The following is a 12,202-nucleotide window of genomic DNA, read 5'->3' as shown; positions in this document are numbered from 1 at the left end:
GTGAGAGAGAGATTGTTATGCAGTTCAGGAGACTGGGTACAGTCACTTGGAGGCTGATAGAGAATAACAGGTTTGTAAATATGGGAGCTTTAAAAACAAAGAAACAAACAAAAACCCAACAAAGCCCCTAGAATAATATTCCTACTTCTAAAAAATTTCAAAATGGCATTCAGATATTTTATTCCAGAGAAATGTTTTGTCCAGCAGGGGATTAAGTGTGTTTTGCAGAGAGAGAACAGATGCATAATACATTTACAGAATTTCATGCATTAAATAAACCTAGGTAATTTTTAAATCATCATTAATTTTGAATTAAAAGCTGTCTGAGGCAAAATGCCATGTATTATTTATTTTTGTTCCACTTTCCTGTTTTCATCATACGAGAACCAAAAGTGTTGATTTTACTGGCAATATTAAAACAAGCACATGATTTTGAGTAAGTCTTTCGAGATTGTTTGCAAGTTTTTTCTCTTCTGCATGTCTGCTTCCTCCCAGCTGGGGGCTGGCTGTTGTATGGAAAGGCCAGCCACGTCACGGAAAAGCCCTGTCTCTGATCAGATGGGCTTAATATAAACCAGGTTTGCTGAGGGAGAATTAAAGAGGCAGCCCCAAAGCAAGAGAGGATTTACTTCAGCAGAGCTGCTCAGTGTGTCACAGCCCACTGAGAGAGGAGCAGTGGGAGCAAAGGACTGGACTGGCTGCAGGAGCCTGGCACAAGTAAGAGTGGGTTTGGACCCAGTCTTTTCCTGGAGGTGCTGGAGACCCAGGCAGCTAAATGCAGTGTAGGGTAACAAAACCAGTTTGAGCTTGGAGCACAGTGTGTGACAGGGACTTGTTTGGCTTTTTTCAACGAGGGGGTGACAATTTGTTAGAAGCTAAGTTGTAAAATGTTTGTGATGGTTTTGTGAGTGACTGCTTGTTGCAGGTTGTGAGTTACTCTCTGTTGTGTGACTGAATCAGATCTGGCTTTTTTCATCTGCTTTTTATTTTTTTTTTTTTTTATTATTATTTTTTTTAGTTTTTGGTTGTTTTTTTTTTTTTCAATGGGGATACAGCAAAGAAAAAGTGCATTTTAGAATTCAGCCACAGTAAATACTTAATTTTGTTTGTGAAGCAGCCTTTGCTTAGTGCATGATTTCTTCTTTAGATGTATTTCTTGCTGACAAAGTTACTGTGACCAGGACCATGCAAATGATCTCATTTTGCCCCAAAGTACTGCACATCACAGAGAAAATATTGTGTGTGCCATAATAAGTTCAGACAGTGTTTTTTCTATATATTTGTCCTAGGTCCTGCTGGGAATTTATTCACAGAAGTTTTCAGAGAGTTTTGTATGAAGAAGAATAGCAATTTGTATGTGTTGCTTTACTGTACTTTTTATTGTTCATCACCTGTTACTGAGGTTTGAAAGTGGTTGGGTGAATTTTATGGACAATTATCCTATTCACTGATATGGAGGAGAGACCTGAGAAACATCAGATAAAGGGCAGAAAAGAAAAATGTCTAAATAGCGGTCACTTTGGGAGCTGGAATGCATCAAAGTAACTTTCCTAAAAATGGTAGCTATTGGCCTGTGAGAATAACATCACTCTTCTCTGCCTCCAAGCAAGGCAAAATAGAGTTTGCTGGGTAAAATGTAATTAAGAGAACTATGCTTATGTAAGAAGAGTGAACTTATCTAATTAATTGTGCAGTAATGAAGTTATTGATTTAATATCTATAAATTAATGAGCCTTTTCTCCCAGTATATCTCCTGTAGAGGCTATAAAGCCTCCTCCTTGTACCTCCTCAGAAAAACTGTTGGGTTTCACTACATCCTCCCTCTTACCAGCCAAAAAGTCACTGTCTGAGGCAGAATCATTCTCTGTTCACCTAGCCACAGACAAGACCCAAATCCACCCCATCACAGCAAGACTTGCTTGCATGACTTTTTGTACAAAAGTTGTCTAAGAGTGCAATGAATTATGCCTTATTGTTTTGCCAAGAGTTTCAGCTCTTAGTTGAGACAATGGAAGATGCTGTACACCCAGCTGCACTGGCAGCTGGAGGCAACTGAGACCAGTGTCTGTGACTGAGGCCAGTGTCTCTGTTTGTCCCCAGCCAAACCAAAAGGAGGTGAACACTGCCTGTACCACAGGCAGTCTTGGCAGGGCTGCAGCTGCTGTGTAGGACCGGTGTGGTGAGCACTGTCCCTTCCTTCTCCTCCTGGGAGAGGAGACACAGCAATGTCTCCCTCTTTCCAGGGCTGGGCTGCACCTAGCCCACTAAACAAGATGGGATTTAGCATGTGAAGGTGGTATTATCCCAGGGAAACAGGCTGTCTCACTAGCTGATAACTAGAGTATTTCTTTGTGCACCACCAAGTACACAAGAGTGTAGAAAGGCTAACTTTTCTTTTCTCACCTATTAGGTCCCTACAGAGGAGCATGATGTGGCCCCTTGAAGCTAGTAAGAGCATTTCTAAATATTTTGTGGGTAACATTTGTGATTTTCCTGTTTCTCACCAGGGGTTAAAAATGACTCTCAACAACGTTACCATGCGTCGCACCCACAACAGCAGTCTGCACCAGCAGCAGCAGCAGCGATGGAGCATCCCTGCTGATGGAAAGAATCTGCTGGTCCAGAAAGACTCCAACGAGTACAACCCACAGAAACGATACACCATCAGCCCTGATGAATATTACAGAAGGAGCTGGTCCTCGGAATCATCCGACTCCGTCATCTCCTCCGAGTCTGGCAGCAGCTGCTACCGGGTGGTGCTGATCGGGGAGCACGGCGTGGGGAAGTCCTCACTAGCCAACATCTTTGCAGGGGTGCACGACAGCATTGACAGTGACTGTGAGGTGCTGGGAGGTAGGTAATTATGTAATTATAGGTGTTGGTGTTTGCTTGCGGTCAGCTCTGCCTCTAGTGATTGGTGCAGAGAAAGAGAGAGGCCATTTGATATGAACCAGAGGTAACAAACATTTGGGTCTGGTCATTAAAACTGATTGAACTCAAGCACCTCTTTTAAGAGAACAAGAAAACAAAATAAGATGAGTAAGATATTCTCCAACAATGATTGAAAGCTACTGAAAGAGAGCAATTCAGATTCCCATGTTATTTCATTCCAAAATATCTGTTGGAAACTGCCTCATTCCTGCCTGAGATGATGCTACACAAGAGTCTGCTTCAGCTTTCATGCTGGTTCAACATTTGTGTCACCACTGGCATCAGAGAGCTGACTCCAGCTTTCCTTGTCAGAGAGAAAACAATTGAAGGTCCTTATGATTTACAAAATTAAATACTTTAAAATCATGTATAAAGAAAAAAACACTTCCAAAGTATTTGCCATTAGAAGTCATCTCAGCCTTTCTGTATAACATATTGCCTTAGCACAGATTGTATTGACTTTGAGTGAAAGATATGAAATTTTGAGTAAAAACCTTGTTTTGTGTTACTTGCGCAGTATGGGCATCTCCAGGAGGAAAAATTATAAAGGTCCTTCAACAGAGTAGGAAAACTCCTGTTGTCTGTTGCCCAGTGGAGGAAAGACACAAACTGTAGGGTTCTCTTTGATGCTTCCTCCTTGCTTTATTTAGGATTGCAAAGTGTTCTTAAATCCCAAAGATCAGACCATACAGAAGGTGAAGCTGTAGCACCAATTCCTGGGCTATATTGTGTGCAGGATGTTGATGTGGAAGGGTTGTGGTGCCACAGAAATCTGCTGTGTCTCTATGGACACTGTAGTCACTGTTGCTTTCAGGGGATGTGCAGTTTGCAGCCAGATTTTGTTTGTCACTATGCTGGGCTTTCTTTATCTCGCCCATATCCCTTCTGTCTCCTGCCTGTATTCCCTTGGTGTGATGGTGCCAGTGCTACCACAGAGAATTTCTGGGCTTCTCTTCCAGCCTTCAGTGGGCCATAGGCAGGACAGCTTCTTTTTTGTGTGTTTAACTCTCCAGTTAGGGGAAACTTTGCCCAGGATTTTAAAAAGTCCAGTATCAGGAAGGTTGGACTTGCATTTTACTTGCTTGTTGTCTCGGACTGGGTACACAAATGTTTGTGCTTTTGGGGGATTTGAAATTCACTGATTTAGGTGTGCTTTGCCTTCAGCTTCTGCCACAACTTTTTTCATAGTTCTACCACCTCCCCAGCCTGGAGTGTATCTGATAAAAGTTATCCTAGTGCTAAATAACTGAAGTAGAGTAGGATCCTTGGACAAGCCATCAGAAAGTGCCGCTGATTTGCTTTGCACGCCCCTGTCAGGCAGGGTGTTATTTTCCTTCATGTGGAGCCGCGTGGTTTCCTCTTTCCATCACACTCCCAGCAGCATTGCTTGGACTATAGCAGTGACAGATTTTCAAGGCCAGCTCTGAAGAGATAATTGGAAGTCTTGCTGGTGTTATCTCTCTCCTTTTTTAGTGTCAGCTTCGAAAACAGCATGAAATTAACTAAGGACTCACTTTCAGTGTGTTTTATATTCTACAGAAGTTCCTTAGGACTGACCAAGGTGCAAATCAGTACTGAATATGACCATTTAGGCATAGTATTTTCAAGGAGTGTGATTATGCATTTGTAGCTTCTCTGTATGTAACACAGTGCAGAAAGAGTCTTCTGGATTTTGTCCTCTGTTACGCATGGAGCTTGTTCTCACACAGATACTCGGTCACTTGAAGAAACTATTTACTTTAGCTTTACAAACTGGAACTTTAGCTTACACACTGGAAATTTTATTACATGAGAATATAGTTTCAGGGTAGCCAGCTCACAGAGGAATACAGCTGCTTTTATGGAGAAGCTTTGCTACTGACTGTAAGATGAACCTAACTCATGAACACAAGTCTTATACTCTTGGGACCTCAAGGGAAACCACTCCTACTGATTAGCTCTGTCTTTTTAGTCTTGACATTTTAAGTATATGCTCCATTTGACTCTTTTTAAAATGTGTAATATTTTTTTCTTATTCTTTTGCTGGGATGTAGATCCCTAGCTTTGAGGGAAAGGCTTTGATTAAAATTTAGGGGAAAGTTCACTTCACCAGTGCACAGTAGAAGTCTTAGGAGGCACAGGGTTAGACACAGCCCTAACTACCAGTGTGGCTGGGACAGATCCTTTAAATGCTGCAGTAGCTTAAGACTGCCTTTTTTTTTTTTTTCACTGACCACTAGTGTGCGATAGAAATGGGTCCAAACCTCTCTGCTCATCCTAATGTCCCCAGCTTTGGGGAGAAGAAGAAAGATTGGTATTTGAAGCAGATTTCACAGCAAGGGTTGATCAAAATTCAGAGTGGCAACAGACCCCTTAAATCTAGGCAGAATTTTGCCACATGGTGTTATAATCCAGGTATGAATTTTTATAGCTGCAGTACAAAATAACTGACCTGTGCTTATTAAATTTTTCTGCTATTTGACATCAAAGGTGGTGTGGGAAACTCTGTAATGGGAGAGAGTGTTCAACAGCCGCCTCAGTCTCTCTCAAACCGAACAGCTGTTGTCTCACAACACCCTGTCCTCCTCACTTGGTAGCCTGTTCACTTTATTGCTTTCAGCAGCAGTGACTGTTCACCCGTAAATTGTCCATGCTAAAGCGAAAGCAAATATTTTCCATTACTCAGCCTCGCTGGACTCTGCTGCTCCCATGGGGCAAATGTTCAGCCTTTGGTTATTTCTTCCACTGGCTCTATTTTCTCTCTCCCACATAAGATAGACAGACTATCAGCCAAAATAATGAACATTTTGTTTCCTGATCTTTCAGCCTCCTTCATCTATCATGGAAAGTAAGGCAACCAATAATGAACAGAGCACAGATCCAGTGCTGATGGAAATGAGGAAAGAACTGGATGTGAGCCGGCCTAAAATTCGGCTCAATAACTCTGTGAACAAATCCCCCACATTCAACAACTTGGAATTTTGTAATGTATATGATGGCAAAAATTAATGTATCACCATTCTGCTTTTCTTTCCAGAAGACACATATGAAAGAGCTCTGATGGTGGATGGGGAAAGTGCAACTGTTATACTGCTCGACATGTGGGATAATAAGGTACTTTTATTTGTTCTAGTCAAATGCTGAAAGGAACGTGTATATGAATAACTGCTAATATAAAAAGTCACTTTCCTTTGGGAAAGAAAATAGGCATTCTCATACAGCAGAATCAGGGAAGATATAGGATTAACCCTACCCCACATCAAGGCAAGCATGCCTAATGGCTATGCACTGTGAGCCTGGGAAGTGCAAGACTTCATTTTTTTTAATGATAAAACAAAACATTCAAAGCTTTCTTTCCAGACTGTGTTCATTCCAGCCTAAAGCCAGCACAATAAATTATCAGGGGCAAGTTTTTGCCCTCCTTTGTGGTGAAGTATTCATACCATCACCACATTGGAATTACTTGTAGTACAACTGTGATTCAAACCATACATACCCATTACAGTGTACAGCAGGAATGCGTTTGGGTTCTCTAACGTTTTACTTTCTAAGTAAAATCTGCTCTGGGCATAATGATGTCTGACCATTTAATCTGAACAGCATGAGGGAGAATGGATTCGGGACCACTGCATGCAAGTGGGAGACGCCTACCTGATCGTCTACTCCATCACAGACCGCGCAAGCTTTGAGAAGGCTTCTGAACTCCGGATACAGCTCCGCAGGGCACGCCAGAAAGAAGACATCCCCATCATTCTGGTTGGCAACAAAAGTGACCTTGTCAGGTGCCGTGAAGTTTCAGTGGCAGGTGAGGAAATTATGAGCATAAACCTGAGATAAACATTAAAAGCCATCTAGTAGCTTTTGGACAAACTGCAGTGCTCTGGCTGAAGGGAGTGTGTTGTGATCAGGACTGGTTAATAAGAGAGTAATAAAATAAAAGAGGACTGTAACATAGGGCAGAGGACTGGGAAGGGTCTGCCAGGTCCTTAAGCCTTCCTTGGTAATACTGTTACATGTCAGATAATACCTTTTCTATTTTTATTAAGTACCATCATAAATGCGATTTCTTTCCATCCAGCTCCTAGTATAAGACCACTGCAATATGTGATTTCTCTGGTAGCTGGGAACCCTTTGGATTCCCTCTGCATATTTATGCATAATGAGTTTCACCCTCTTTATTCTACTGCCAAAATTTCTCTTCTTTATAACCAGTTCTCTGTCCTCCCTGATGAATTAGAATTCCCTCTCAATCTTTGTTTTGCTAGTCTGGGCAGGAACTGTGCAGCCTTTCAGAAGAGGTCTCCTTACTGCCTTGCTTTGGGATGCTAAGTCTGCCTTCCCTTGGCTGCACACAAATTAATAACCACTAAGCCCATAAATAGGAATGGAGAGACTGTTGGGAACACTGATGCTGGCTCTCAACATCTGCAGTTAGTAAAATCTCTTCTTGGAGATTCTTCCCTAAGGCTGAGGGGATACCCAGCTGACCATTACATGTTCTCATCCTGGCCCATCAGAAACAAGGGTTCTTCCGCTCAACATTTTCTTCCCTCTGCAGCTGTTCTGCTCTTCTGTTTCCCAGCTGAGCTAGGCTTTTTTTCCTTTCTCTGTGGATGTGCACAGTTCCTCTGGCTCTCGTCACAGCTGCCCCAAATGAAGAGCTTGAACTGAAGGGTTCATAGGGAGGCCAGAGTTGCCTTCTCATTCCTCTTCACCCAGCTGGAAAGTTCTTTAGAAAGCCGGCAGGTGAATTCCTGTCATTTCAGTGGCCCTGGAAATGAATTCAGAGCAAGCCAGACGACAATAAATTGACTTGTGTGTGAAAGCCAGCTGTCAGGTTTAGCTTAGGCTCATGTAATTGGGAATGAGAACTATGCTTTCAGATGTACCCCTAAAGCCATAGACCTTTATTAAGGTTTATGTACATGTGTCCATTCTCACTGAAACTGCCACAGTTCCAAGGCTCTGGTTTACACCCCTGGCCCATGAAGGAGGAAGGTGCCCTGCCTCTAGTGCTGTGCTGCACGCCTGGAGAGTGCCATCACCACCCTTCAGTGCAGCTTGGGGGAGTCTTCATCAAAGATGGCCAGGTGGTATTGAGGCACTGCTGGCCTCCCAGCCATCAGTGTCTCAGCTCAAGTCTGTAAGTCTGTGCCACCTTCACAGCCAGCGGCGCAGGCTGGGCTTTACTGGAGGGGATTTACTCTGTGCTCTGTGCCCCCTCCCCTCCCACTTCCTCTGGGAAGCAGCTGTGGCACAGGGCAGATGGATCGTGGGTATCAGGCAGCATCAGGTGATTAAAGACTTATCTGCGCCTATATCAGGCTTGAGGAATTCCCTGCTGGCTCTGACTCCCCTCCACGTGGCAGCTTGTCCCTGATCCCCCTGGCTCTGTGGGCCTTGTGACCCCACGTAACGTGTCCACCCTGTGATTTTGCAGAGGGACGAGCCTGTGCTGTGGTATTTGACTGCAAGTTCATAGAGACCTCAGCAGCCGTGCAGCACAACGTGAAGGAGCTGTTCGAGGGCATCGTGCGGCAGGTCCGGCTCCGCAGGGACAGCAAGGAGAAGAACGAGAAGCGGCTGGCGCTGCAGAAACGGAGAGAGAGCATCCCCAAGAAAGCCAGGAGGTTCTGGGGCAAAATAGTTGCCAAGAACAACAAGAACATGGCCTTCAAACTCAAGTCCAAGTCTTGCCATGACCTATCAGTACTTTAAGAATGCTGGACTCTGCCAGAGCTTGTGGCATTTTGTGGACATTATCTAACTTTGTCATAGGACAATCAATCAATCTATATTAGATTGGGCTATCAGTGACTTAGGTTCACAGCTGTGATTGTGCTGGCATAAGAACAGCACAATGCATGGAAATATCTCTCTCTTTTTTTTTTTTTTTTTTTTTTAGTAGTAGTAGTTTTAAAAGGGAAGTATAGACCAGAATGACCCAAAATTATGCTGGGAATTGTTCTGGAATACACCTGTTCTTTCTCCTCTCACCTTTGGGTAATAGTGTAAAAAACTCAAATGCCGTAACTTGGGAAGTGAATACTACTGTCTTTACTATTTCTCCTTGTTTTGTTATTAATATTTCTTTTTTAAAACTGTGTAAAGAATTGAGGAACTGACTGGAGATTGGTCCCTTGTCAGTTGGCTGGTCAGGCTTGAGCACCCACACCTGAAAAAAATGCATTTTTGTAGATTAACCACAAAGACACCTATTTGATATTTTTTTCTTTATTTTGAGGATTAGTTTCAGTGAGCTTACTTTGAAAATATTTAAAGGAAAAATCCTTTAGTCAAACAAATTTTCCTTTCATGTTTTCATATTACAGGACTGTTTAAAAATAATAGTAAAATTAAAATTAAAGTGCAAGTTGTATCAAAGTGCATCAAGTGCAGGATGCCAAACCTTTAAAAATCACCTGAGCTTTTTTATGCCACCACATGGACTTCTTGTATCCATCCTTGGCCTTTCTCTATGCCAGAGCTATGCTGTATTTATTGTTGTGCAAAATAACAAGCATTTTAATGTCGAGGGGAAATGTATTTATTACCAATTTTCTTAAGATGATAATGTTAATTTTATTACCATTTTCTATCTAATATCTTTTTTTCAGATATGCAAGTTTTTACTTACATGCCTTGTAATAAAATAAATAAAATGTATGACTGCCTTTGAGCCTCAGTGGAAAATCCCTAAGAATATTTTCAAGTAGAGAAAAGATTGTGCATGCTGAGCAAGTTTGCTGCTTGAGAAACACAGTGAGGATTCCTTACACCTCTGAACACAGGCTGCATAGCAATTTAGGATGTCAAGGCAGGAAGCACCAGGAGCCTCAAAGACAAGTCACAATATCCCTCACACAAAAATGGGGTTGTGGTGACAGAACTAAAAATAAATCACCCCTAGCAAAGGTGTTTGGCCTTTAGCCTGGAAACACTTTATAAGTGTAGATGTGTACTGTTACCCCAATTTTGGAGACAAAGAGAAATGAAATGATACATTCAGGGACAGAAAGCAGGTAGCTGGCATGGTGTGCCCTAGCCCTCACTTACTGTTGGGCATAGTTGTGCTATTTTCCTCTTGACTGTGCTGGTCAGAGGTACAGTCATTACATTTTTGGCCACATGTCTCAGAAAAGCCAAATCTCCATCCTGACAGCTCATCTTCCCAGATGATGAAGCCAAAACATGCAACATTAATAAGGTGAAAGTTGTATTCCCCCTTTTGGGCTACACAGTTTTAATGTACCAAATGCTCTGGACAGGAATGAGCATGCAAAGTGTTTGCCCACAATTTCCTCTGCTGAGGAGATGATTTCTAGCAGTTCTCTAGGGGTAAAACATCCCTCTGCAGAATGACTCAATGCTTGTGTGGTATTAAGATCTCCCTGGAAGGAAATTTCTGATCTAGAATAAGGTGTTGACAAGAACAGAAAAAAGAAACCTTTTTAAATGAGCACAGACAAGATCCATGTTGCTGAATTTTGGATGAACACTTTTGAGCTGTCAGCATGGAAGCTAAGGTCAACCCAGAGCAGTCTAGAGAATTTAGCTTTCAGAACTTTTAAACACTCAGACCCTTTCCAACATTCAAAAATGAAAACAAAATCACACAAATTAGTTTTTAAGATTATATTTATGAACTGGAAGTAAAGCTGTATGCAACCAGCACATTTCCTTAGTCTATTCTATATCTGTCTAGCTACAAATCTAAACCAAGCAGGTTTTGAAGAAATGCAAAATGTCCATGCTGATCATACAGCCCTTAGGAATAAAAGCCATCCATGTTCATAACCTCATTATGATATCAGGATACAGCAATGGTATGATAAAAATTTGGAATCACCCAGTAAGTTTTCATATCCTCACTCATCTCTTTTCACTCCTTCCAGGATAACAGAATTTCTTTCTAAAACACATGATTTTTCAAAGAAAAAAAAAACAAACAAAAAAACCCCAATGAGGTAGGCCCATTCCCCCAAGATGTCACAAGATGCCCCAAAGAGCTGTGCAGGGGGCTTGGCATGTCACCTGACTTTTCCTGTTTACAGCAAGCAGACATCACTGCAGTTCTGTCTTCTGGGGCTGCTGCTGGTCTCTGAACAGCACAGTACTGCCTTTGGACCAAAACAATTTAAACATATGTCTCCGCCTTTTGTGTCCCAGTCAACCTCTCACCAGCCCTTTTGGATCACCCTGCAGGCTCCACGCTTGCCATGGGTTTTCAGGCAGAGCATGGGGGAAGCTGTAGGGTGAAAATCCACAAGCAGCAACATCTCCTCCATGGAGCTGTAGCTCAGACACCACCAGGGTGTGTTATTTCTGACCTGCTGACGTGGAGTGAGAGACCTGGTGCTGAGCATCTACACTGCACGTTTTGGGGCGTTTCTTGGTTTGAACCTGGTCTAGTCTGGTCCTGTGGATTGAATGTCCACCTGGGACTGCAGTGGCTGAGAGGCACTCCTGAAGGGCGCTGTGAGTTCCACCTGAAGGAATCCAAATCATATGCTCTGATCCTAATGGCTACAGCAAGCTGTGTGTGGAGGAAGGGCTGGGGCTTTCCCTTGCAGCTCATGAGATTAATCTGAGTCCTGGTTTTAGCTGATCATCACCAGATTACCAAATACAGCAACTCTTGCTATATATAAAAGTTAGTGTACCTGGAATGACTGATTAATGCTAATTTACTCTGGAATGCTGATATTTCAAGTCTTTAATATCTTAGACAGTCCCTCTGTTCATCTCAGATGTGAGTGTCCAAAATTGTGGAATGGATCAATCAGCGATTCTAATCACTGTTCTGCTATTTATTAAGTCAGGGCTACAATGACAGATCCTAATGTGATAATTACAGTGCTGGACCCAGGGATTTGGCAGTGGCTGTGGAATACGTGAGTCACAGCACTGAGCACACCAAGGCCAAAATGGCAAAACTCACGGAGTCCAAATAAAATAAAAGAAAATAAGTATAGAAAAAAGAAGTCTAAGAACACACAAAATGCCAATTATAGCGAAATAGCTGTTATAAAAAGCTCTCTTCAAGAAGATAGATCAGATTTGTAAGAGGAATTACAGAGCATGTCCAGCTCTGTAATCTTTAATTGTGACAGATGAACTGTATGAAGAAAAGTTTACTTATGCTTTGGGAGAAAATACAGTTATTCATGATTATGGCACTGTGTGGATTTCCACGGTGCTACAGGATTTTGGATTTGGGAGAATTATTGATAAAATTTAGTCAAGTAAAAGAAAGATATTTTCAATAAAACCAATGGATGTACTGTGGACT

At 42.2% G+C, this 12,202-nt stretch overlaps 1 protein-coding gene across 1 annotated transcript; it reads left to right on the top strand.

Moving 5' to 3' along the window:
* The first annotated feature begins 565 nt into the window (after window positions 1-565).
* GEM (GTP binding protein overexpressed in skeletal muscle) lies at window positions 566-9,558 on the top strand. Its single transcript, XM_083867373.1, has 5 exons — window positions 566-717; window positions 2,508-2,853; window positions 5,948-6,024; window positions 6,511-6,715; window positions 8,351-9,558. Exons 2-5 carry the CDS (start codon window positions 2,517-2,519, stop codon window positions 8,626-8,628), a joined length of 897 nt encoding a protein of 298 aa, XP_083723499.1. The 5' UTR covers window positions 566-717; window positions 2,508-2,516; the 3' UTR covers window positions 8,629-9,558.
* Window positions 9,559-12,202: the final 2,644 nt, after the last annotated feature.

Source organism: Zosterops lateralis (genome assembly GCF_965231275.1).
Source record: "Zosterops lateralis genome assembly, chromosome: 1".
Taxonomy (NCBI): domain Eukaryota; kingdom Metazoa; phylum Chordata; class Aves; order Passeriformes; family Zosteropidae; genus Zosterops; species Zosterops lateralis.
This window is presented reverse-complemented; position numbering and strand designations above follow the sequence as displayed.